General features: G+C 41.7%; 2 protein-coding genes across 2 annotated transcripts; one reads left to right on the top strand and one right to left on the bottom strand.

Annotated features, from left to right (window-relative positions):
- On the bottom strand, window positions 1-16,267 carry LOC103282295 (zinc finger protein 239). Its single transcript, XM_062972907.1, has 4 exons — window positions 16,135-16,267; window positions 12,173-12,279; window positions 7,848-7,968; window positions 1-1,175 (listed from the first exon to the last, which is right to left on the bottom strand). The coding sequence occupies exons 2-4, from the start codon at window positions 12,230-12,232 to the stop codon at window positions 247-249; spliced, it is 1,110 nt and encodes a 369-aa protein (XP_062828977.1). The 5' UTR covers window positions 12,233-12,279; window positions 16,135-16,267; the 3' UTR covers window positions 1-246.
- On the top strand, window positions 16,262-27,246 carry LOC100561085 (zinc finger protein 420). Its single transcript, XM_062972895.1, has 2 exons — window positions 16,262-16,399; window positions 25,143-27,246. The coding sequence occupies exon 2, from the start codon at window positions 25,361-25,363 to the stop codon at window positions 27,026-27,028; it is 1,668 nt and encodes a 555-aa protein (XP_062828965.1). The 5' UTR covers window positions 16,262-16,399; window positions 25,143-25,360; the 3' UTR covers window positions 27,029-27,246.
- Window positions 27,247-27,833: the final 587 nt, after the last annotated feature.

Raw genomic sequence — 27,833 nt, 5'->3', positions numbered from 1 at the left:
TAGTATTGTATAAAATAATAACTTTATTTTTATACCTCGCCTCCATCTCCCCGAAGGGACTCGGGCGGCTTACATGGGGCCAAGCCCCAGTAGTTACACAACAATGTAAAAACAAATCAATAAAACATATCAAAATCACATTTACAATATAACATAGATAAAAACCTGAGTTTAAAACGTATTCATGACAAAAATGCTGCCGGAACATAGCCATACACACCCTGAAAAACTCACAGCCACCCACTTTTAGGATTTCTCTCCCGTATGGACTCTTTGGTGGATCTCAAGGTTTTGTTTCCGAGCAAAACATTCCCCACATTGATGGCACGTGTATGGTTTCTCTCCTGTGTGGACTCTCTGATGAGTCACAAGGTCTGACTTGTAAGCAAAACATCTCCCACACTGCTGGCACTGGTATGGTTTCTCTCCTGTGTGGATTCGGAGATGAATCATAAGGCTTGAATGGCGAACAAAATCTTTCCCACACTGCTGGCATTGGTGTGGTTTCTCTCCCGTGTGGATTTTCAGGTGACGCTCCAGATGTGGCTTGTGAGCAAAACATCTCCCACACTGCTGGCACTGATAGGGTTGTTCTCCTGTGTGGACTCTCAAGTGACGCTCATGATCCGACTTGTAAGGAAAACCTTTCCCACACTGATGGCATTGGTATGGTTGCTCTCCCATGTGGACTCTCTGGTGAGTCACAAGGCTTGAATGGCGCACAAACTCTTTCCCACACTGCTGGCATTTGTGTGGTTTCTCTCCTGTGTGGACACTCAGGTGGCTCTCAAGTTGTGGCTTCTGAGCAAAACCTTTCCCACACTGCTGGCATTTGAACGGTTTCTCTCCTACGTGGATTCTGAGGTGGCACTCGAGGTGTGGCTTCCAAGCAAAACACTTCCCACACTGATGACATTTGTGTGGCTTCTCTCCTGTGTGGACTCTGTGATGCTTCACGAGGTCTGAACTGTAAGCAAAACATTTCCCACACTGATGACATGTGTAGGGTTTCTCTCCTGTGTGGACTCTCTGATGCCTCAGCACGTCTGACTTGTGAGCAAAGTGTTTCCCACATTGCAGGCATTCGTGGGTGTGGAGGTGAGTGGCAAGACCCAGTTCGAGACTCAGAGACTTCCTGTACTTCATGTTTACCTTTGTCTTCCACCAGCTATCTCCTATAAAGGAGGAGAAGAGCAGACAAAATTAAATCCCAGCAGGATCTTTGGAGCAAGGATGGAGTTAAGAAAACTCAAGAAGGAAATATCTTAGAAAGAGGAGTGACTCTGTGTGTCCCTTTCCCCCTTTCATATATATTCATCACAGTAGCTAAAAAGATCTTTAAAAATTGCTCTTTTAAGTTAAGAATGTTAGGAAGAAAGTCAACACAAGGCCAACACTAATCAAGAGGAGTCAACAACATTTGGCCAGGATATTCCAGAATGGAAGACATCTATCATTCATTTAAAACTTTGGGACAAAATCAGCAAAATCTCTCTCTCTCTCTCTCTCTCTCTCTCTCTCTCTCTCTCTCTCTCTCTATATATATATATATATATATATATATATATATATATATATATATATATCCATACAGTAGAGTCTCACTTATCCAAGCTAAACAGGCTGGCAGAATGTTGGATAAGCGAATATCTTGGATAATAAGGAGGGGTTAAGGAAAAGCCTATTAAACATCAAATTAGGTTATGATTCTACAAATTAAGCACCAAAACATCACGTTATACAACAAATTTGACAGAAAAAGTAGTTCAATACGCAGTAATACTATGTAGTAATTCCTGTATTTACAAATTTAGCACCAAAATATCACAATATATTGAAAACATTGACTACAAAAATGCGTTGGATAATCCAGAACGTTGGATAAGCGAGTCTTGGATAAGTGAGACTCTACTGTATATTCATCGCAGTAGCTAAAAAGATCTAAAAAAATTGCTCTTTGAAGTTAAGAATGTTAGGAAGGAAGTCAATACAAGGCCAACACTAATCAAGAGGAGTCAACAACATTTGGCCAGGATATTCCAGGATGGAAAACGTCTATCATTCATTTAAACCTTTGGGACAAAATTAGCTATAGATAGATAGATAGATAGATAGATAGATAGATAGATAGATAGATAGATTGATTTTGCTAATTTTTTATAATACTAGCTTGGAGACCCGGCGATGCCCGGGTCATTTGAGAAAGGCCTTGTTTGCCTGTGTTCCAAGTGTAGCCTATATCCAATGTCAGGTGGGTTCAGTGGGTGCGGGTGAGCTCCAACTCCCATATGCAAGTCCCATCGTCCAGTGTCCATCCCCCTCCAAACAGAGCCAGTATGTAGAATAGGTCATGAGGGCTCCATGTACCATGTTTGGTCTTGATCAGTCATTTGTGTGGGTCGCGGTGCTCTCAGGAAGTGAGTGAAGGTATTGGAAGTCCCATCGTGCATGGTCCATCATCCTCCAAACTGCACCTGGGTGTAGAGTGAGTCCTGGGTGTTCTCTGTTTGAAGTTTGGTCTTGATGAGACATTGATGGGGGTGACAGTGGTCTCAGGAAGTGAATGAATATACTGCAAGTCCCATCATCCAAGGTCCAAGCTCTTTCAAATCTCACCAAGATGTAGAGTGGGCCATGGTGGCTCTATGTGCCAAGTTTGGTCTTGATCAGTCATTGGTGGGGGTGAGAGTACTCCCAGGAAGTGACTGAAGATAATATTGTAAGTCCCCTCATCCACGGTCCCTCTTCCCCCAAACTGCACCAGGATGTAAAGTGGGCTCCCCTGCACCTGCGTGTCAAGTTTGATACAGTTTTGTCATTCATGGGCATCACAGTGGTTTGTGGGAGGTGAATTGGATGAAGGTACTGCAAATCCCATAATCCTTGGTCCGCCCTCCGTCAAACTGCTGCAGCATGTGAAGTGTGTCATTTGGGATATGTGTGCCTGGTTTGGTTCAGTTCTGTGATTTGTGGCAGTTGCTGTGGTCTCAAGAAGTGAGGGAAGGTACTGCAAATTCCATCATCCTTGGTCCATCCTGCCCCAATATACATCAGGACGTAAAGGGGGCCACAGGAGTTCTGTGTGCCAATTTTGGTCCATTTCTATCCTTGGTGGGCATTGCAGTAGTCTGTGGGAGTTAAAGTGTTTGAAAGTACTGCAAATCCCATCATCTGTGGTCCATCCTCCCCCAAATGGCAGCAGGTCATCAAGTGCATCGTGGGGATGAAGTGGGCCAAGTTTGGTGCAGATCCATCATTCCTGTTGGTCTCAGTGGCCTGGGATAGTGGCGGCCAATCAAAACGCGAGCACATATTCCGCCAGGCCAATCAAAACGCTGATACATACTCCGATTTCACTTTTATTATATATATATAGATAAATGTTCTGACTATTTCTGCCTTAAAGTAAACACCGAAACTAAACACCCAAAACCCACAAAACTTGGCCACAAAAGTTGTCAAAATGACCACAAAATGGTCATCCCTGCTGTGTTTAGACATAAAAAACCCCCAAGAAAAATAAAGTCCTAATTAGAGAGAGATGAATAATTGTTTTTTCCCATTGCTGCCAGTTTGAAGGCTAAGCTCCGCCCACTTTCTCTCTTAGCAACCCACTCAGCCATTTAATGGCTCCCAGGGCCGTTTCAATCAGGCCTCTTCCACACTGCCTATAAAATACAGATTATCTGATTTGAACTGGATTATATGGCAGTGTAGACTCAAGGCCCTTCCACACAGCTATATAACCCATTTATAATCTTATATTATCTGCTTTGAACTGGATTATCTTGAGTCCACACTGCCATATAATCCAGGAGCCTCATATAATCCAGTTCTGAGCAGATAATATAAGATTATAAATATACAGTAGAGTCTCACTTATCCAACATAAACACCCTGGCAGAACATTGGATAAGTGAATATTTATTTATTACAATTTATCACAACATTTATATCCCGCCCTTCTCACCCGAGAGGGGACTCAGGGCGGCTTACAATAAACACACATATAAAAATTATACAATGCACTATAATATGTTGGATAATAAGAAGGGATTAAGCAAAAGTCTATTAAATGCCAAATTAGGTTATGATTTTACAAATTAAGCATCAAAACATCATGTTATACAACAAATTTGACAGAAAAGGTAGTTCAATGCGTGGTAATGCTATGTAGTAATTACTGTGTTTACGAATTTAGCACCAAAACATCACAATATATTGAAAACACTGGCTACAAAAACATTGACTACTAAAAGGCCGACTGCGTTGGATAATCCAAAACAGGCTTTTAAGCCGCAAGACTATTCAGTGCAGTTCAAGCTGGCCGAACAATGATTTCCCTACAAAGGAAGTAGCCAGGCTTCTTTGATTGAGGGTGCTACTCGAGCTACTCCAGAAAACGGCCAGGCTTTGGGGCTGCAAGGCTATTCACTGCTATTCCACCTGGCCAACAAAGGATTCCCATAAGCCACAGCAACGCGTGGCCGGGCAAAGCTAGTATTGCTATATAAGTGACCTTATGACAATTCAGAAATTGTAACAGACAGAGACGCTGTTCAAGGGTGTCAGTTCTGCAATATGGAAAACAGGGGCCTGATCCTTGGCATTGTTCTTAGGAAAAGAGGATGCATTTAGGCGTTTTGGAGTTCTGGAAATATCGGTGCGTTGGCAGGCTGCAGAGAAAGCAGGGCCTGGCCTAAAACAGTTGCATCTGTTAAGTAGGAAAATTTAGGTACCACTTATGTGGGGAGGCTAATTTAACTAATTTACGTCACCATAAAAATGTTCAGCAGCGTGCGTGCGGAAGAATGAGGAAGTACTCCATCAATGACTCGGTGTCACAGTGGATGACGAAGAAGCAGCTCTGCCTGTGGCTGGAATCGAGCATAGCCTCATGAAGCCGGAAGCTGGAAAATGCTAAATAGGCTCTGTGTCTCTGTCTGTATGTCTAATGTCATTGAATGTTTGCCATGTATATTTACATTGTGATCCTCCCCGAGTCCCCTTTGGGGTGAGAAGGGCGGAATATAAATAATGAAAATACATAAAATAAATAAATAAGCAGGTGCTTCTCCAAGGAGGGAGAAAAGGATATGGTAATATTTGGATGTGTGCACGAAGATGAATGCATGTACATGTGTGTGAATGCTGAGTAAAAATGCAAACCCTCCGTTGTTTGTTTGTTTACTCAATGTAATATGTCGTTGTGGAATCCAATGTAGTTACATAGAATCTGCATGTCTAATACTAATATTATGCTATACTAATAATATAATATAGTGTGTGTACATATAATATTGATAATAAAATTGCAATGTAATACAATATAATAGTAATACACTATTATAAGTGTATATTTATATTACATGTAATATTACTAATAATATTGCAATATAGTCGTATAGTACAATGTACAGTAGAGTCTCGCTTATCCAACGTAAACGGGCCCGCAGAACGTTGGATAAGCGAATATGTTGAATAAGGAGAGATTAAGGAAAAACCTATTAAACATTAAATTAGGTTATGATTTTACAAATTAAGCACCAAAACATCATGTTATACAACATATTTGACAAAAAAGTAGTTCAATACACAGTAATACTATGTAGTAATTACTGTATTTACAAATTTAGCACCAAAATATCACAATATATTGAAAACATTGACTACAAAAATGCATTGGATAATCCAGAACGTTGGATAAGCGAGTGTTGGATAAGTGAGACTCTATTGTAGTAATATATAATGCTTATATTGTGCTATGCTAATAATGTAATATACTAGCTGTGCTCGTCCACGCGTTGCTGTGGTGTAGTCCTAAGTGGGCTTTTCTTTGTGGCATTCAAGGTAGCTTAGAAAGAATTCCCCTAGGTATGAAGCAGCCAGGCTTTGAAGGTGCAAGACTACTCAATAGTATTCAAGTTGGCCAACAATGGAGTCCCCTAGGTATGAAGCAACCAAACTTTGAAGCTCCAAAGGTATTCAATGGTATTCTAGTTGGATAACAATGGAGTCCCTTAGGTACGAAGGGGAGATCTCTTGCGCATGCACAGAGTGTTTTTTATTTTTAGGGATTTTTCTGGCCTTGTTTCTGTTTTCTTTCTGGTTTTTATTTTATTGATGGTCACTCCTTGGGAAATGATGAGTATTGTGGCCAAATTTGGTATGATTTGGCCCAGTGGTTTTGTTGTTAACTCAGTTCTAATTACGCACATTACATTTTTATATATATACAAGCTGTGCCTAGCCATGCATTGCTGTGGCGAAGTATGGTGGTATGGGAAATGAAGTATTGAGGAATTGGTGGTAGTTAAGGTAAAGGGTAAAGGTGTGGAGTCCAGATAATCCAGTTAAAGCAGATAATATAAGATTATAAATGGGTTATATAGCTGTGGGGAAGGGCCTTGAGTCTACACTGCCATCTAATCCAGTTAAAATCTGATAATGTGTATTTTATAGGCAGTGTGGAAGAGGCCTAAGTGAGGCCTAACTCTGCCTGAGCCCTGGGCTGAGTGGGTTGCTAGGAGACCAAGTGGGCGGAGCTTAGCCTTCTAACTGGCAGCAATTGGATTGAAAAAAAATTATTCCTCTCCCTCTAATTAGGACTTTATTTTTCTTTTCTTTTTGTTGTATCAACCTAGAGGCGTGGATGATGGGTTGTGTTGTCAATTTTCGAGGTTGTGGGGTGTTTAGTTTTGTTGTTTTGTGGGTCGCTGTGATGCCATCACTCATTTATATATATAGATAGATTGTATGTACATATAACTTGTAAACCACCCTGGGTCCCCTTCGGGATGGGAAGGGTGGGATATAAATGTCGCAAATAAATAAATAGTAATAATAAAAATGTCATTCTTTGTGTAAAAGTTCTATAAAAGTTCTGATGTACCCACTCACACTCAAATTGGAATGGAAAGAAACTATGCTTTACAGTGATTAAAACATGATTCATACCACAAAGTTACAGGATACTGTAAGTGATACCATAATACTATGACAGAGTAGTACTAGGACCGGGCTGTGGTGCAGCTGCAATAATTCATTACTGATCGAGAGGTCATGAATTTGAAGCCAGCCAGATCGGAGTGAGCTCCTGACCATTAATAGCCTAGCTCGCTGTTGACTTATTCAGCTTGAAAGACAGTTGCATTTGTTGAGTAGAAAATTTAGGTACCGCTTTATGCGGGGAGGCTAATTTAACTATTTTACAACACCATAAAACCATCCAGCAGCATGCAGAAGAATGAGGAAATACTCCATCAAGGACTCGGGGTCACAAGTGGATGATGAAGCGGCAGCTCCCCCTGTGGACGGAATCGGGCATACCCTCATGAAGCCGGAAGCTGGAAAATGTTAAATTGCCTCTGTGTCTGTCTATATGTCTAACGGCATTGAAGGTTTGGCATGTATATGTACATTGTGATCTGCCCTGAGTCCCCTTCGGGGTGAGTCTCACTTATCGAACACTCACTTATCCAACGTTCTGGATTATCCAACGCATTTTTGTAATCAATGTTTACAATACATCACGATATTTTGGTGCTAAATTCGTAAATACAGTAATTACTACATAGCATTCCTGCGTATTGAACTGCTTTTTCTGTCAAATTTGTTGCATAACATGATGTTTTGGTGCTTCATTTGTAAAAATCATAACCTAATTTGATGTTTAATAGGCTTTTCCTCAATCCCTCCTTATTATCCAAGATATTCACTTATCCAACGTTCTGCCGGCCCGTTTATGTTGGATAAGTGAGACTCTACTGTACTGTAAATAAAATAAATAAATATTGTTGAAAGATTTTTGGTCTCCGTAGGAAGTGTAATGAATCTAAATTCCTTACTCAAGAAGGACACATTCTCGTAGTTTTTCATCATGACCGCGTAATACAAAGACTTTTGGTTTTGATCCAAGAGTTTCCATTCCTCTTCTGTGAAATAGAGAGCCACATCCCCAAAGGTCACCTGCAATAGAAAATAAGCTTAATGTAGAGAATGACATAACAATAGTAGAAGAAACCATGTAATAAATCCTGAACATCCTGAAGTTTATTGTTATCACAGCTATGATAATTCAGAACAGCCGTAGACACCCATTTCAATGGGTCCATACTATACAAATGGCCATCGCAAAAGCATGTCACAGCAAACAAAGAAAATATACCGTATATACTCGAGTATAAGCTGACCCGAATACAAGCCGAGGCACCTAATTTTACCACAAAAAAACTGGGAAAACATTGACTCCAGTATAAGCCGAGGGTGGTAAATTTCAGAAATAAAAATAGATGCCAATAAAATTACATTAATTGAGGCATCAATAGGTTCAATGTTTTTGAATATTTACATAAAGCTCTAATTTAAGATAGGATTGTCCAACTGATTAAATCATTCTTCTCATCTTCTTCAGTGTAAATGTGCTTACGTATCCTTTTACTATCCTTTTAATAATAATAATATTAATAGAGTAAAATAATACATGTAATAATAATAAATACAGGAAAATAATACATGTAATAATAGAGTAAAATAATAAATGCAATAATAATAATAATAAGATCAGAGTGAAATAATAAATGTATTAATAATATTAAAAATAGCGTAAAATAAATGTAATTGTAGCAGCAAGAATAGATATAAAAATAATAAATGTAGTACAGTAGAGTCTCACTTATCCAAGCTAAACGGGCCGGCAGAAGCTTGGATAAGCGAATATCTTGAATAATAAGGAGGGATTAATTTGATTAAACATCAAATTAGGTTATGATTTTATAAATTAAGCACCAAAACATCATGTTATACAACAAATTTGACAGAAAAAGTAGTTCAATGGGCAGTAATATTATGTTGTAATTACTGTATTTACAAATTTAGCACCAAAATATGATATATTGAAAACATTGACTACAAAAATGGTTTGGATAATCCAGAGGCTTGGATAAGCGAGGCTTAGATAAGTGAGACTCTACTGTAATACCAATAATAATAATAGAGAAAAATAATAAATGTACCATATATTCTCGAGTATAAGCTGACCCAAATATAAGCCAACCAGGACCCTCACCCGACTATAAGCCGAGAGGGGCTTTTTCAGTCTTAAAAAAAGGGCTGAAAAACTAGGCTTATACTCGAGTATATACAGTACATTATTTGAGTCATCAGTAGGTTAAATGTTTTTGAATGTTTACATAAAATTGTAATTTATAATGATAATAATAATAATAATAATAATAATAATAATAATAATAAGACTTTAATAAGATAAGACTAGGTCTGATTACCCATATACTTGAGTATAAGCCGACCCAAACATAAGCCAGCCAGGACCCTCACTTGAGTATAAGCCGAGGGGAGCTTTTTCAGCCCTAAAAAAGGGCTGAAAAACTAGGCTTATACTCGAGTATATACAGTACCTTTGGCTTATCTAAAATTGACCAATGGCTGAGGGTCTTCCTCACCTTCCACACCCACTTGGCACAAGTGATACCAATGACCTCACTTGTTTACTCTGAGCTTTCTTCTCCCTTTGGAACTTCCTGGAGAAAGGCACCAGCTCACAGGAAGGGAGGGGCATATGCACAGGCAAAGCCATATAGGCAAAAGTTTACTATTTTCTGGCTTATGGTCCCTTCAGTATAATCTCCAAGGCCAATACTATATCAGCACTTTACACCATGGCCTTTTATTGACACCAACATTGTCAGAGTATTTGCAGCGCAGCAGTAGTTGGATGGAAGCAGTAGAACGCAGAACGAAGAGACACTCAGAGACGTTGGTAAAACTATTTACAAAGTTTTACTGTATGCAGCAATAATCAACACAAACAGACTTGCAGACGACAGACGAACACAGGACTGCTCTGTTCTCCAACAGAACTTGACTCGAACTCTAGGCAGACAGAACTCAACTGAACAGAACTGAACAGATGCAATCGTTATGCACAAACACTTGTGTCTGGATACTCCCTAGTTCCAGCCACACATCAAGGTCATCATAGCTTCTTGGCAATAAACTCTTTCCACACTATGGTACATTCTGGATGGTGCAATCAGTTGCAATACAAGCATGGCACAAATTGCATTTAAACACTATCAATACACAAATCCCACATTAACAAACATTTTTTACATTTTTCACTATAACAACAATTGTTGGGCCTATGGTTGTCAGGACATCTTGGAATGTTACTGGACATCAGAGACTCCTAAAGTGCCGGCGGAGATCTGGCCGGAGTATAATCTAGAGAAGTGCAACTCAGACAGTGCAACTTCAAACAGGGTGATGGTAAATAGGTGGTAGTTCAATACTACTTTCAACCTTAGGACCTCCTCCATGTGAGGGATTATAAAAGAGACTCCATGTTAAAGCGAGTGAACTGGAAAGAAGTTGTGGCAACAGCTGATTGGCTGGCTCAGCCAGTTAGGGTTAGCCAGGCCAGGATTTCGATTGGCTGTCGCTTCCTGCCTGGCACTGAGGCCAATGGACTTTAACTGCCACTTTTACTCTGGAGAGGGAGAAAGAGGCTGACTGGAAATTTAGTCAGGAATGAAATGGCTGTCGTACTCTCCTAAGTTTGATTATTTAAAAAGGAAATGAGGTACAGTTAGAGTCTCACTTATCCAACATTTGTTTATCCAATGTTCTGGATTATCCAACGCAATTTGCCTCTCGCCCTGGTCCACAGCTGTTTCTCTAGGCAGCAAAGATTGAACTTTTTATGGATTTAATTTGCAACAATGTTGCTGCTGTAAGTTTATTTTATCCAATTCTATCTTTATTTGTAGTCAATTTGTTAGTAGCCAATGTTTTTGTAGTCAATGTTTTCAATATATTGCGATGTTTCGGTGCTAAATTCATAAATATAGTAATTACTACATAACGTTACTGTGTTTTGGACTGCTTTTTCTGTCGATTTGTTGTAAAACATGATGTTTTTGGAGCTTAATTTGTAAAATCATAATGTCATTTGACGTTTAATAGGCTTTTCCATGATCCCTCCTTATTATCCTATTATCTATGGTCAATTCCTTTTGCACAGTAATAATATAAGAACCTGAAACTAAATACAGGGAGTTCCCGTGTTACATACAAGCAGAGGCGGTCCAACCATAAGGCAAACTAGGCACTTGCCTGTGGCGCCATCATCCCGGGGGCGCCATTGTCCTGGGAGGAGGGCACCACTCTCCACCTCCTTCTCTTTCGGGCCTTCCAGCGGCCACGCTGGGCCTCCCGGCGGCCGTGCTGGGCCTCCCTCTGCCCGTGCTGGGCCTTTCGGCCAGCGCGGACCCACCTTCGCACCACGCGAGCCCACTTTTGGGGCCTTCAGAGATTGTGAGGTCTGTGGGAACTTGGAAGCTAGGTATGTGGGGTTTATATATCTGTAGAAGGTCCAGGGTGGGAGAAAGAACTTTTCTTTGAAGCAGGTGTGAATGTTGTAATTAATCACCTTGATTAGAATTTAATGGCCCTGTGGCTTCAAGGCCTGGCTTCTTCTTGCCTGGGAGAATCTTTTTTTGGGAGGAGTTAGCTGTCCCTGATTGTTTACTGTCTGGGTTTCTTCTGTTTTCAGAGTGTTGTTCTTTATTTATTGTCCTGATTTTAGAGGGGTTTTTTTCAATACTGAGGGCTATCTGGGTTATCTAAGTCCACACTGCCCTATATCCCTGTTCAATGTTTAGTGCTAAATTTGCAAATATAGTAATTCCTACATAACATAAACCATGTATTGAACTGCTTTTTCTATTGATTTGTTGTAAAACATGATGTTTTGGTGCTTAATTTGTAAAATCATAATGTAATTTGATGTTTAATAGGCTTTTCCTTTATCTTTCCTTATTATCCAACATTTTCACTTATCCAACGCTTTTATTTTTCAGTGATTGGTTTGGAGGGGGGGCCGCCAAAATTCTGTTCGCCTACACTTGAAAACTACCTAGGGCCGGCTCTGCATACAAGATAGGTTCTGGAGGTTTGTTCTGAAGCTGAATTTGTATGTAAGTCAAAACGAGTAGATTTTTTAAGTGTAACTCGAGCCACCTCTTGTACCCTGGATTTATTGAGAAGTGGAATTCAACACTAGAAAGGGAGATCTTTCCACCCTTAGTTTCAACTGTTGGTGACCTTCTGCTGCAGACCCCTCATGTAAAAAAAGAAGAAGGTGAATGTTAACCTGTTCCAAGACGAACTTTCCTGCTGTTTCTTCAATGAAGGGAAAATTCAGTGGAGTCATTCCCTGTGGTTGGAGACCAGGCAGGCCAACCTTGGAGTTATGCACACCTGCAGAAAGCACAATTGGAGGGAGGTAAGTTATAAAAATACATGTCTTTATTTCATAGCCCACCTCTGTTCCAATAATAATAATAATAATAATAATAATAATAATAATATCAAAATCAAAAATCAGAAACTCCTTAAAGCACATCAGACAAAAAACCAGTACAAGAAAACCGCACTACAAACTAGAGCTGACAGCTGGCACAACAAAACATTGCATGGAAAGTTCCTTGACAAAATTGAAGGAAAAGCTGATGAGGAGAAGACCTGGCTCTGGCTCACGAATGGGACCCTGAAGAAGGAGACAGAAGGCCTGATCCTTGCAGCCCAGGAGCAAAGTCCAGAACAAAGGCAATTCAGGCCAAGATTGAAAAATCAGCTGATGACCCAAAATGCAGACTGTGTAAGGAAGCTGACAAAACCATTGATCATATCCTCAGCTGCTGTAAGAAAATCGCACAGACAGACTACAAACAGAGGCACAACTATGTGGCCCAAATGATTCATTGGAACTTATGCCTCAAGTACCACCTCCCAGCAGCAAAGAACTGGTGGGATCACAAACCTGCAAAAGTATTGGAAAATGAGCACGCAAAGATACTGTGGGACTTCCGAATCCAGACTGACAAAGTTCTGGAACACAACACACCAGACATCACAGTTGTGGAAAAGAAAAAGGTTTGGATCATTGATGTTGCCATCCCAGGTGACAGTCGCATTGACGAAAAACAACAGGAAAAACTCAGTCGCTCTCAGGACCTCAAGATTGAACTTTAAAGATTCTGGCAGAAACCAGTACAGGTGGTCCCGGTGGTGATCGGCACACTGGGTGCCGTGCCAAAAGATCTCAGCTGGCAATGTCTATTGACATTGTCAAAATTACGATCTGTCAACTGCAAAAGGCCACCCTACTGGGATCTGTGCACATCATCCAATAATACATCACACAGTCCTAGACACTTGGGAAGTGTTCGACTTGTGATTTTGTGATATGAAATCCAGCATGTCTATCTTGTTTGCTGTGTCATAAAATAATAATAATAAGGCTTTCATGCAGGGACAATTTCATCCTGGAAGTTCTGTTTCTCCTCCAGAATGGACATCCCAGGGTTCCTTAATTTGCATGACCCCACCCACTGCCTCTCCCTTAACCCTTTCCTACCCTTTCCTATGGCACACAGTTCACAGAGGAATTGATCAACAACTGAACAAGAGGTTTGGGGAGAATTCACACACTTGACCTACATCCAGAGAGCACTGTGAACCTAACCAAGGATGGATCTGGACCAAACTTGACACGAAGGATGGGACTTGCAGTACCTTCAGTGATACTGTCACCCAGGGCCAGATCAGCTACATCCAAGAGTATTGAAGGAATTAGCGGAAGTTATTTCAGAACCACTAGCAATTATCTTCGAGAGTTCTTGGAGAACGGGAGAAGTCCCAGCAGATTGGAGGAGGGCGAATGTGGTCCCTATCTTCAAGAAGGGAAAAAAGAACAACCCAAACAATTACCGTCCGGTCAGCCTCACATCAATACCAGGCAAGATCCTGGAAAAGATCATTAAGGAAGTGGTCTGCGAACACTTAGAAACAAATGCGGTCATTGCTAATAGTCAACACGGATTTACCAAAAACAAGTCATGCCAGACTAATCTGATCTCTTTTTTCGATAGAGTTACGAGTTGGGTCGATACAGGGAATGCTGTGGATGTAGTGTACCTGGATTTCAGTAAGGCCTTCGACAAAGTCCCCCACGACCTTCTGGCAAATAAACTAGTAAAATGTGGGCTAGACAAAACTACGGTTAGGTGGATCTGCAATTCGCTAAGCGAACGAACCCAAAGGGTGCTCACCAATGCGTCGTCTTCATCATGGAAAGAAGTGACAAGTGGAGTGCCGCAGGGCTCCGTCCTGGGCCCGGTTCTGTTCAACATCTTTATTAACGACTTAGACGAAGGGTTAGAAGGCACGATCATCAAGTTTGCAGACGACACAAAACTGGGAGGGATAGCTAACACTCCAGAAGACAGGAGCAGAATTCAAAACGATCTTGACAGACTAGAGAGATGGGCCAAAACTAACAAAATGAAGTTCAACAGGGACAAATGCAAGATACTTCACTTCGGCAGAAAAAATGGAAATCCAAGATACAGAATGGGGGACGCCTGGCTTGACAGCAGTACATGTGAAAAAGATCTTGGAGTCCTCGTGGACAACAAGTTAAACATGAGCCAACAATGTGATGCAGCTGCTAAAAAAGCCAACGGGATTCTGGCCTACATCAATAGGGGAATAGCGTCTAGATCCAGGGAAGTCATGCTCCCCTCTATTCTGCCTTGGTCAGACCACACCTGGAATACTGTGTCCAATTCTGGGCACCACAGTTGAAGGGAGATGTTGACTCTAAGCTGGAATGTGTCCGGAGAGGGCGACTAAAATGATCAAGGGTCTGGAGAACAAGCCCTATGAGGAGCGGCTTAAAGAGCTGGGCATGTTTAGCCTGCAGAAGAGAAGGCTGAGAGGAGACATGATAGCCATGTACAAATACGTGAAGGGAAGTCATAAGGAGAAGGGAGTAAGCTTGTTTTCTGCTGCCCTGCAGACTAGGACACAATGGAACAATGGCTTCAAACTACAGGAAAGGAGATTCCACCTGAACATCAGGAAGAACTTCCTCACTGTGAGGGCTGTTCGGCAGTGGAACTCTCTCCCCGGGGCCGTGGTGGAGGCTCCTTCCTTGGAGGCTTTTAAGCAGAGGCTGGATGGCCATCTGTCCGGGGTGCTTTGAATGCGATTTCCTGCTTCTTAGCAGGGGGTTGGACTGGATGGCCCATGTGGTCTCTTCCAACTCTACTATTCTATGATTCTATGATTCTCACTGACAATGGACCAGGACCAAACTTGGCACAGAGAAGTCCCTTGACAAACTGAATATACTGCATGGGTTTTGAGGAATGGACCTTGATTTTGGGAGTTGTAGTTCACCTGCATCCAGAGATATTGTGACTCCCACCAACAATGGACTGGGACCAAACTTGGCACAGAGAAGCCCCATTACCAATTGAACAAACTGTAGGGGTTAATGGGAATGGACCTTGATACTGGGAGTTGTAGTTCACCTGCATCCAGAGATACTGTGACCCCCATTGACAATGGACTAGGACCAAACTTGGCACTGAGAAGCCCCATGACCAACTGAATGTACTGCAGGGGTTAGTGTGAATGGACCTTGATTATGGGAGTTGTAGTTCACCTACATCCAGAGATACTGTGACCCCCACCGACAATGGACCGGGATGAAAGTTGGCACAGAGAAGTCCCTGACCAACTGAACATAATGCAGGGGTTAGTGTGAATGGACCTTGGTTTTGGGAGTTGTAGTTCACCTACATCCAGAGAAACTGTGACCCCCACCGACAATGGACTGGGAGCAAACTTGGCACAGAGAAGTCCCTTGACCAACTGAACATACTGCAGGTGTTTAGGGGAATGGACTTTGATTATGGGAGTTGTAGTTCACCTGCACCCAGATAGCACTGAACCCAGTTGATGTCAGATCTGGACCAAACTTGGCACACAGACCCAACTTGACCAACTACGAATACTGTCAGGGTTTGGGGGTGACTGCCCTGGGAATCTGGGAGTTGTAGTTCACCCTTATCCAGACAGCCAAGGACTGATCTGGACCAAACTTCAGTGATATGACCTGACATCCCAAAACAAACAATGCCTTCTTCTAATAAATCCGGGCACCAAGCTAGTAATAAGTAAACGAGGGGGCTCCTTGAAGAAGAAACCTCGGATGCAATAATCTCCTCCTGGCCCGTTGCCTGCGTTTCCTCCCTCCTCTTTTACCTTTTCCCTTTGACAGGGAAAGTCCCCGTCTGTCCAATGAGTCCTCCCAGAAGAAGCAGCAAAAGACCAGGCTGGCTGGAGAGAAAGGAAATGCTGATGAGTTGAGGAAGCAGGAGGAGGAGGAGGAGGAGGAGGAGGAGGAGGAGGAGGAAGGCCAGGGAGACGCCTCCCCTTCTGAGCTCATTTCCAGAGGGAGGAGCCGGGCTCTTTCCCGGCTGAAGCCTTTGGGAGAAAGAAGAGCAGGAGGAGGGAGCCCAGGGAGAAGGTGAGGGGGGATTTGGGGAGGGGGGTTCCTTGCCCTTTGGAGGGAAGGAGGGGAAACGAGAGAGAGAGAGAGAGAGGAAGGAAGGAAGGAAGGAAGGAAGGAAGGAAGGAAGGAAGGAAGGAAGGAAGGAAGGAAGGAAGGAAGGAAGGAAGGAAGAGAAAGAAGGAAGGAAGGAAGGAAGGAAGGAAGGAAGGAAGGAAGGAAGGAAGGAAGGAAGGAAGGAAGGAAGGAAGGAAGGAAGGAAGGAAGGAAGGAAGGAAGGAAGGAAGGAAGGAAGGAAGGAAGGAAGATGTGCAATGGGACCATTGACCCTAGAATCCTAGAGTTGGAAGAGACCTCGTGGGCCACCCAGTCCAACCCCATTCTGCCAAGAAGCATTGAAATCCCATTCAAAGCACCCCCGACAGATGGCCACCCAGCCTCTGCTTAAAAGCCTCCAAACAAGGAGCCTCCATCACACTCCACATGGGGCAGAGTTCCACTGCTGAACAGCTCTCTCTCACAGTGAGGAAGTTCTTCCTGATGTTCAGGTGGAATCTCCTCTCCTGTCGATTGAAGCTGTTGTTCCATTGCATCCTAGTCTCCAGGGCAGCAGAATACAAGCTTGCTCCCTCCTCCTCATAACTTCCCCATACACCTTGACGCATGGCCCTCATCATGTTTCTTCTCAGCCTCTTCTTCTTCAGGTTAAACATGCCCAACTCTTTCAGCCGTTCCTCGTAGGGCTTGTTCTCCAGACCCTTGAGTCCACTTTACCTGGAACCGCCCCGTGTCCAATTCTGGGCACCGCAATTTAAGGGAGACGTTGACTCTAAGCTGGGCTGTGTCCAGAGGAAGAGGGAGACTCAAAGGATCAAGGGTCTGGAGAACAAGCCCTACGAGGAGCGGTTGAAAGAGCTGGGCATGTTTAGCCTGAGGAAGAGAAGGTGGAGAGGAGACATGATGAGGGCTAGGGATCAAGATGTGTCCAGAGGATGGCAACTCAAAGGATCAAGGTCCTGGAAAACAAGAATCCCTCCTCTGGACATTTCTTGATCCCTGGCCCTCATCATGTCTCCTCTCTGCCTTCTCTTCTGCAGGCTAAACATGCCCAACTCTTTAAGCCGCTCCTCGTAGGGCTTGTTCTCCAGACGCTTGATCCTTTGAGTCTCCCTCCTCTGGACACATCCCAGCTTAGAGTCAACGTCTCCTTTTAATTGCAGTGCCCAGAATTGGACTCAGTGTGATTCCAGGTAAAGTGGTCTGACCAAGGCAGAATAAATGGATAGCATGACTTCCCTGGATCTAGGCACTAGACTCCTATTGATGCAGGCCAAAATCCCATTGGCTTTTTAAGCTGCCGCATGACATTCCTGGCTCATGTTCCCCTTCCTCCCCATGAGGACTCCAAGATCCTTTTCACACATACTGCTGTCGAGCCAGGCATCGTCCCACTTTCTGTCTCTTTGCATTTCCCTTTTTCTGCCTAAGGGGAGTATCTGGCATTTGTCCCTGTTGAACTTCATTTTGTTAGTTCTGGCTAATCATCTCTCTAATCTACGATCATTTTGAATTCTAACCCTCCTGCTTGTTATCCTGGCCAGTAGCTCTGGGTGGCCTCGTTACTGTCAAAGAAGACCTTCAGGAGGAATGCAGGATTCATAAAATCATAAATGGCCCATGAGATCTTGCTGCTACTTCCCAACGGATGTCAGGTGGTGCAATACTGTCTAAACAGTATAATTTCTATAGCAGTGTTGGGCGTAGATTTCTTGTGATAATGCGGCATGTCTCATGAAGAGCCACATCCACTGTTTTAACGTGGTGAGATGTGTTCTACACTGGGCATGCATATTCAGCAACAGAGTATCCAAACGCAAGGGCAGATGTCTTCACTGTGGCTGGTTGTGATCCCAATGTTGTGCCAGTCAGCTTTTGTCTGATATTATTTCTAGCACCCACTTTTTGCTTGATAGTCAAGCCGTGCTTCTTATAAGTCAGAACACGGTCCAGGGTAATTCCCAGGTATTTGTGTGTGCTGCAATGCTCCAGGGGGATTCCTTCCCAAGTCATCCTCAGAGCTCGAGGTGCTTGTATGTTCTTCTTCTTCTTCTTCTTCTTCTTATTATTATTATTATTGGTACAGTAGAGTCTCACTTATCCAACATAAACGGGCCAGCAGAACATTGGATAAGTGAATATGTTGGATAATAAGGAGGGATTAAGGAAAAGCCTATTAAACATCAAATTAGGTTATGATTTTACAAATTAAGCACCAAAACATCATGTTATACAACAAATTTGACAGAAAAGTATTTCAATATGTAGTAATGCTAAGTAGTAATCACTGTATTTACGAATTTAGCACGAAAATATCATGATGTATTGAAAACATTGACTACAAAAATGCGTTGGATAATCCAGAACGTTGGATAAGTGAGACTCTACTGTATATATGAGAATTAAATACAACGAAAGAGTGAGAACAATGTTTGTTTATAGAAAGTGAAGGGAAAAAAAGAAAGTTAAAAAAAATCTACTTTGAGAAAAAAGAAAAAGAAGAAGTGTAGGAATGGGAAAGAAACATAAAGAAGAGGGTAAAAAAAGGAAAAGAAAGGGGAAAAAGAATTTTTTTAAAAAACAAACAAACATAAATATATATAAAAATTGACTTCCATCTTCACCTTTGCGTTTTCAATTCTATAGTGAGAAAAGAGGATTAAAAAGAAAAATAAATAAATCAACCTCTTTTTTGGAAATAGTAAGGACAAACCCCAAAAAGAATGTTGTCCTTTATCTTGGCTGAGTCAATGATTCTTTATTTTTTCATAAGTTAATAAGAAAAGAGACACAAAAAGAAATCATCCTTCTGTTCAACTTCAATATCCTTCAACTTCTTTTCCTTTCAAATTCTTGTACTTTAATAATAATAATAATAATAATAATAATAATAATAATAATAAGTTTATTTGTATCCCGCCTCCATCTCCCCTGAAGGGGACTCGGGGCAGCTTACAGCAAAATCAAAATACAAACAATGATAAAATATAAAATATCACTTTACTTTACATCACTTTAGACCAGTCTGTGTATTTTATCGGGTTACCTGTATTTTTCTTTAGAAAAAAAGTTAGTTTATCCATGTCCTTTGTCTCTCTCACTTTCTGTAACCATTCTTCCATATCCGCTATTTCTGTTTGCTTCCAACTTTTAGCAAAACTAATTCTGGCAGCTATAGTTAAGTATGTAAATAAGATATCATCATTGGTATCTAAATGGATATCCCGATCAGTTATGCCCAATAAATAATACTCTGCCTTTCTGGGGAATTTTGTTTTAAGTATTTGTTGACATATTTTATGGACATTCTCCCAAAATTTTTGAGATGCTTGTCTGTTCTTAAGGTGAAAAGCACCCGTCTTCCTGGATTAGGGATCAGCTGGTTTTCACTGTCATAGGCAGTAAGAGCACCTAAAGCTTCAGAGAGCTCCTGTTCAACCATTTCAAAGCTCTCTGTGTCAGGGTATTGTGAATTGTTTGAAATGTTAAAATCAATCTAGGCTATTAGAAATGCCTTCTGTGTTAGTTTCGGCAAGGCATTTCAGCAGCTATGGAGTTAATAAGAACCTGCTTTGATTGATGTATCACAGGACCAATGGGGGTCAAGTTTGTTTGACCGGGACTTTCTTCATGATCTGTGGAATGCAGGGGAGTGTCGTTTGGTTAGTGTGTTCGGCGTGAGCATTCACTGGAGATGGACTATGAATGCTATGCTCTGTAGCCGAGGAGACACAGCCATGTGTCTGGGACTTATTGTAAATAACTGCAACTGTATATAGTTATGTAAATAAAGTTAAACAACAGTTGGATTTCAACTGACCCTTCGACTGCTGGAGTTTTGTTGACCAGTGCTGATTCCCAGCATGGGAAGACAGCCTGGAGAAGGAGGTGAGACCGGGATGATGATTTTTGGAACCCACTCTGCACGGCAACCAGGGTCTCATCCCACCATCGTTCCCCCTGACACTCTAAGTTTTTATCGGGAGAAGGAAATTATTTACTGCTGACAGTAAATATACTGCTGACAGGTCTATGAACCCATGTGTCCATGATATAAATATTTAATTGCATTTTAATGTTTATCTTGGCCTTGTTTTTCTATTTTATTGGGTTGTGTCATGTTATTATTCATTGCCTTGGGTCTCTATGTGGATAAAAGAAAGCAGAAATAAAAGGATTGAATGAGTAATGTTTTCAAGGTGGACACATGAAAAAATTGAATTGGAAAGAAGGCCATCTTTGTAAAAGAAGAGAGGATTATCTTTCAGATATCCAGAAAGGATAGCTAAAAGCGTATATCTTTGGGTTGTTGCGTATTTTCCAGGCAGTATAGCCATGTTCCAGAAGTTTGAAGAAGTTTGTGTTTAGACTTCAATGAAAGCAGATGTATGTTTTGCATCAGACCTCAGTGGAGGTGGATGCATATATGTATTTGGTCTTCAATGATGAAAGCAGGTTACTGTTTGGACTTCAGTGGAGAAGCATGTGTTTGGTCTTCAATGAAAGCAGTTTATTCTTTGGACTTCAATGGAGAAGAATGTGTTTGGACTTCAATAAAAGCAGATGTATGCTTTGCATCAGACCTCAGTGGAGGTGGATGTATGTATGTATTTGTTCTTCAATGAAAGCAGATTACTGTTTGGACTTCAATGGAGAAGGATGTATTTGGATTTCAATAAAAGCAGATGTATGTTTTACATTTGATTGGCTAAAACTCATCACATGACCACAAGTTCCTCCCACCCCCTCCATTTTTTCTTTCCTTTGCTTCTCCTAAATTCCTTTTCTTTTTCTTTCCATTCCTCCTTTTTTGTGTTATCTCCTCATTCCTCTCCCACCAAACCATGGACCATCTCTGTGCCAACATCATTTTTTAAAATGGTCTTTCCTCATGTTGGAAATAGCAACCTCCCAAGCCTCTCGCTATTTCTTTGTTAATGTATATATTTGCTAACCTGTATTCTATGTGTATGTTGATTTGCCAGTTTGTACCTCTTTGATGTGGGAGGAGCTATAGATATGTGATTGTACTGAGCATGTTCAGACTCAGGACTTCATTTTGTATTCAGTCTTGCATCAGACCTCAGTGGAGGTGGATGCATGTATGTATTTGTTCTTCAATGAAAGCAGGTTGCTGTTTGGATTTCAATGGAGAAGTGAGACAGGTTGACACAGACTCCTATATTGGGTTTTATAATAATTAAATTGGTTACATAGACAAAAGGGGATATTGCATCAACATTTACACATATAATCTAACATTCATTCGTCATTCATTCATTCATCAAGCATCCTTACCATCCTTCTTGTTGAGGTTGATCAGCTTCTTGAGAGGAGACGGCTGTTCATAGTGGTGTTCAGAAATTGGTGTTCAGCTGGTCTGACACACTTTTCCTGAGAGAAAAGGGTCCTTTATGTAGTATTTTCTGCTGATTTGATTCTGAAAGTTGTACATTGTTGACAGACAGCTAAAACCCGTTGATTCCATCAGTTCCTGGACAGATGTATATATTGCGTAATTAGCTTTCCTTATCGAGGAGCCTTGTTTGCTTCCTTAATGTTGACAAACGTAAGGAGCCACCATGTTGACTTCCTTACTTATAAGAACCATTGTCTTTCGCAATGTAAACAAGTTGTTTTTCCACCAAGAGTTAATCAAGCCAGCAATGTCAACAAGTTAATCATCTGTCACAGGTCTCATCAGCAAGTCCATGAATTATAGTTTTCCAGGCCTTATTCCTTAGGATGGTATCTTCAGCCCAATTAGGCCACATTCATACACCTTTCTCACTTAAATCATATATAATATATTTCATAACATTAGATATTTCATGACATTTGGTCTTCAATGAAAGCAGATGTGTTTTGAGTCAGACCTCATTGGAGGTGGATGCATGTATGCTTTAGAGCAGGGGTCCTCAAACTTTTTGAGCCGAGGGCCGGTCCACAATCCTTCAGACTGTTGAGGGGCCGGATTATCATTTGAAAAAAATACAAACAAATTCCGATGCACACTGTACATGTCTTATGTCTTAAAACAACAACAACAACAACAACAACGAAAGAACAATACAATATTTAAAAATAAAAACAATTTTAACCAACATACATTTATCAGGATTTCAATGGGAAGTGTGGTCCTGCTTCTGGCCAATGAGATAGTCAAATTAATTAGGGTTGTTGTTGTTGTTGTTGTTGTTGTTGTGTGCCTTCAAGTCATTTCAGATTTTGGGTGAGCCTAAGTCTAAAATTTATTTATTTATTTATTATTTACTACATTTATTTACTACATTTGTATCACACCCTTCTCACCCCAAAGGGGACTCAGAGTGGCTTACAAATTATATGTACATACAATATATTATATTATTAGCATAGCACAATATTAGCATTATATGTTACTATATTGAACTATACCACTATACTGTAATATTATTAGTAATATTATATGCAATATAGAATATATAATTAATATTATTATATGGTATTATTATTAGTGTTATATTGTATTACGTTATAATATTATTATCAATATTATATGTATATACAATATATTATATTATAAAACTGAGGGCGGGGGCCAGGTAAATGACCTCGGAGGGCCGCATCCGGCCCCCGGGCCTTAGTTTGGGGACCCCTGCTTTAGAGCAATGGTTCCCAAACTTGTTTGGCCTGCCGCCCCCTTTCCAGAAAAAAATATGACTCAGTGCCCCCTGGGAAGGGGGCGTGGCTTAGAGGGGTGGGCGTGGCTCCTGCTCAAGAGGGCGGGGCTGAGCCTCTCCCCTAGTCCAAGATGCAGGCTTGCGAGGGGAGGTGGGCGGGGCCTCAAGTGGACTGGGATAGGCGGAGTTACGAGCTCTGAGACAGGGCTGAGCTTCTATCCCTGTCCTGCGGTGCTTGTCAGGACACAGGGGGCGGGGCTAGAGGAGGGGGCGGGGCCTCTTCCCAAGTGCCTGACGGGGCTGAACCTCTATACCGCGCCCCCGTGTTCTAACAAGCACCTCAAGGGAAGTGTACAGAGGCTCAGCCCTGTCTCACGCTCTTGGGAAGAGGCTCAGGCCTGTCTCAGGCTCTTGGAAGGAGGCCCCGCCCTCACCCCTAGCTCCGCCCTCTGTGTCCCAACAAGCGCCTCAGGAGAGGTATAGATTCTCAGCCCTGTCTCGAGCTCTTGGGAAGAAGCCACGCCCACTCCTCTAACTCCGCCCCCTGTGTCCTAACAGGTGCCTCAGGTCCTCAGCCCTGTCTCCGGCACTTGGGAAGAGGCCCCGCCCCTCCTCTGGCCCCGCCCCCGTGTCCTAATAGGTGCCATCAATATTTACTCCATCCTGCATTGGCCATATTTCAAGATCTTCTCCTTTACAAAGTTTGAATTACTTGGTTAACACATTGCAATATGAAAAACTCAAATCAGATTCTTTGGCCACTATTCCCACTGTATCTCACTAGGGATTGGATTGCTGTGATTTTTTCGGGCTGTCTGGCCATGTTCCAGAAGCATTCTCTCCTAATGTTTCACCTACATCTATGGCAGGCATCCTCAGAAGTTGTGAGGTATATTGGAAAAACTAAGCAAGTGAGGTTTTATATATCTACTAGCTGTGCCTAGCCACGCGTTGCTGTGGTGTTGTCTTCTAACTGGCTGCAATTGGATAAAAACTATTATTCCTCTCCCTGTAATTAGGACTTTATTTTTCTTTTCTTTTTGTTGTATCAACCTAGAGCCGTGGATGATGGGTTGTGTTGTCAAATTTCGAGGTTGGGGGGCCTGTAGTTTTGTTGTTTTGTCCGCTGCCCTGATGCCATCACTCTTTTATATATATAGATGGAATGTACAGGGTAGGAGAAAGAACTCTTGTCTTTTGGAGGCCAGTGTGAATGTTGTAATTAATCACCTTGATTAGCATTTAATGGCCTTGCAGCTTCAAGACCTGGCTGATTCTTGCCTGGGGGAATCCTTTGTTGGGAGGTGTTACCTGGTCCTGATTGTTTCATGTGTGGAATTCCCCTGTTTTCAGAGTGTTGTTCTTTATTTACTCTCCTGATTTTAGAGTTTTTTTAATACTGGAAGCCAGATTGTGTTCATTTTCATGGTTTCCTTCTTTCTGTTGAAATTGTCCAAATGCTTATGGATTTCTATAGCTTCTCTGTGTAGTCTGGCATGGTGGTTGTTGGAGTGGTCTAGCATTTCTGTGTTCTCAAATAATGTCCTGTGTCCAGGTTGGTTCCTCAAGTGCTCTGCTATGGCAGACTTCTCTGGTTGAGTTACTCTGCAGTGCCTTTCATGTTCCTTGATTCAGGTCTGGGAAATGCTGCATTTGGTGGTCCCTTTGTAGACTTCTTGTTCACAGCTGCATGGGATACGGTAGACTCCTGCAGAGGTGAGAGGATCCCTCTTGTCCTTCGCTAAACGTAGTATTTGTTGGATTTTCTTAGTGGGTCTGTAGATAGTTTGTAGATGGTGTCTCTTTCTCAGCTTTCCTATGCGGTCCGTGGTTCCCTTGATGTATGGGAAGAACACTTTTTCTCTGGGTGAGATTGTTTTTAATTGAGTTAAAAGATGTTTTGAAATGCAATGAGCTCTTTTCAGGTAGGCCAGTTTTCGTCCTCTCTTCTCCTGGCCCTGCTGCAGCACTGGACTATTGGTCTTGAGGTCAGATGAGATCTTTTGCTCAACTCCTAATAAGTTTTTCCTGCTTTTTTACAGACAGTAACACAGCAATAACAAGAAGGAAATAAGTAGAGGAAAACATAATATTGAAAACCATACACGTATGAATTTGAAGAAGAAAAACAAGACTGTGCTCTAAAAAGAATCATTTGGAAACTATACCAGAGAAGCTACAGAATAATCAAAGAAATTTTATTCAAGAAGTTCATATTTGTAAACCTTTGACAAAATATTTAAATCTTAAGACAAAAGGAATGACATACCATTTATATCCTTATCCCGGAGCACACACAAGGGAGAAGTTATATAAATGTGTGGAATGTGGAAAAAGCTTCAGTTGGAAAAGTTCTCTGACTATACATCAAAGGACCCACACAGGAGATAAGCCACACAGATGCACAGAATGTGGAAAGAGCTTCATTCGAAGAGGAGAGCTGCGTTCCCATCAAAGGACCCACACAGGGGAGAAGCCATACGAATGCATGGAATGTGGAAAGAACTTCTCTCAAAGTGGAGCTCTGCGTTCCCATCAAAGGATCCACACAGGGGAAAAGCCGTACGAATGCATAGAATGTGGAAAGAGCTTCATTCGTAGTGGACAGCTGCATTGCCATCAAAGGATCCACACAGGGGAGAAGCCATTTGAATGCACAGAATGTGGAAAGAACTTCAGATGGAGTTCAGAATTTGCTAAACATCGAAGAATTCACACAAGGGAGAACCCATATCAGTGCCTGGAATTAGGAATGAGCTTCAGTGATGGTGGAACGTTAAATGAACATCAACAAATTGACACCGGGGAGATCCCATATAAATGTATGCAATGTGGAATGAGTTTCAGTGATGATAGTACATTTACTAAACACCAGAGAATTCACACAGGAGAAAAACCATATGAATGTATGGAATGTGGAAAGACCTTCTCTCAGGCTGGACAGCTGCTTTGCCATCAAAGGACCCACACAGGGGAGAAACCCTATAAATGCACAGAATGTGGAAAGACCTTCTCTCAGGCTGGATCGCTTTATTCCCATCAAAGGACCCACACAGGAGAGAAGCCATATAAATGCACAGAATGTGAAAAGACCTTCTCTCAGATCGGACATCTGCATTCCCATCGAAGGACCCACACAGGAGAGAAGCCTTATAAATGCACAGAATGTGGGAAGAGCTTCAGCCAAAGTAGCCATCTGCGTTACCATCAAAGGACCCACACAAAGGAGATGCCGTATGAATGCACAGAATGTGGAATGAGCTTCAGTGAAGGTGGGACATGCAGAAGACATCAAAGAATCCATACCGGGGAGAAACCATTTAAATGCATCGAGTGTGGAAAAAGTTTCAGTCGGAGCACACATCTGCGTTACCACCAAAGGGTCCACACAGGGGAGATGCCATATAAATGCGTGGAATGTGGAATGGGTTTCAATGGCGAAAGATCATTGACTAAACATCAAAGAGTTCACACAGGGGAGATGCCATATAAATGCACAGACTGTGGAATGAGCTTCAGTGACAGTGGAACATGCAGGAAACATCAAAGAACCCACACAGGGGAGAAGCCACATCAATGCATCGAATGTGGAAGAAGCTTCAGTCGGAGCGCACACCTGCGTTCCCATCTAAAGGTCCACACAGAGGAGTTGCCACATAAATGCATGGAATGTGGAATGAGTTTCAGTGGTGGGAGATCACTAACTAAGCATCAAAGAATCCATGGAGGGGAGATGCCATATAAATGCATAGAATGTGGCATGAGTTTCAGTAATGGTAGATCATTAACTAATCACCTAAGAATCCACACAGGGGAGAAGCCTTACAAATGTATGGAATGTGGGGAGAGCTTCAGGAATGCTTCAACGTGTGCTAGACATAAAAGAATACACACAGGGGAGAAGCATTTCCAAATTGCCTCACCATGAAGCTGTATGTTTCCCCCAATAAGTCTTTTAAACTGTTTCATCACTATCTATCGCAACATGTCCATTCAAATATGATGGATATGGATTTCTAGGCTCACCTGGAATCCCCCTTATCCTTCTCTGCTGAGCCCATTCCTTGGGTAGGAGACCTATCTGCTCTAGAGTTGTATATCTTCCAAGATTATAAATAAATATAAATAAACTAAACTTTATTTCTACCCCGCCACTGTCTTCCATAGGGACTCGGGGTGGCTTACAAAACAGTACATAAAGATGCCAAACATAAAATACATTATATGTCTATGAAAATCTGTATGTGTTGTTAGTGGAAGAGTTAAATTGAGACACATCCACCTTTTTGTCTCAATTCAATTTATTTACAACTACAGTAGAGTCTCACTAACCAACATTCGCTTATCCAACGTTAAAATTAACATTAAAATTAAAATTAACTATCCAAATTAACACTGGATTATCCAATGCATTTTTGTAGTCAATGTTTTCAATACATCGCGATATTTTGGTGCTAAATTCGTAAATACAGAAATTACTACGTAGCATTACTGCATACTGAACTATTTTTTCTGCCAAATTTGTTGTATAACATGATGTTTTGGTGCTTAATTTGTAAAATTATAACCTAAGTTGATGTTTAATAGGCTTCTCCTTAATCTCTCCTTGTTATCAAACATATTCGCTTATCCAATGTTCTGCCGGCCCGTTTATGTTGGATAAGTGAGACTCTACTGTATTTACACAGCACAGCTGGTACATCTAAGCGTCCGGCTAGATTGATGACAACGAG

This window comes from Anolis carolinensis, chromosome 2 (genome assembly GCF_035594765.1).
Source record: "Anolis carolinensis isolate JA03-04 chromosome 2, rAnoCar3.1.pri, whole genome shotgun sequence".
NCBI lineage: Eukaryota > Metazoa > Chordata > Lepidosauria > Squamata > Dactyloidae > Anolis > Anolis carolinensis.
The sequence above is the reverse complement of the archived record's forward strand: the minus strand, read 5'-3'. Positions and strand labels throughout refer to the sequence as shown.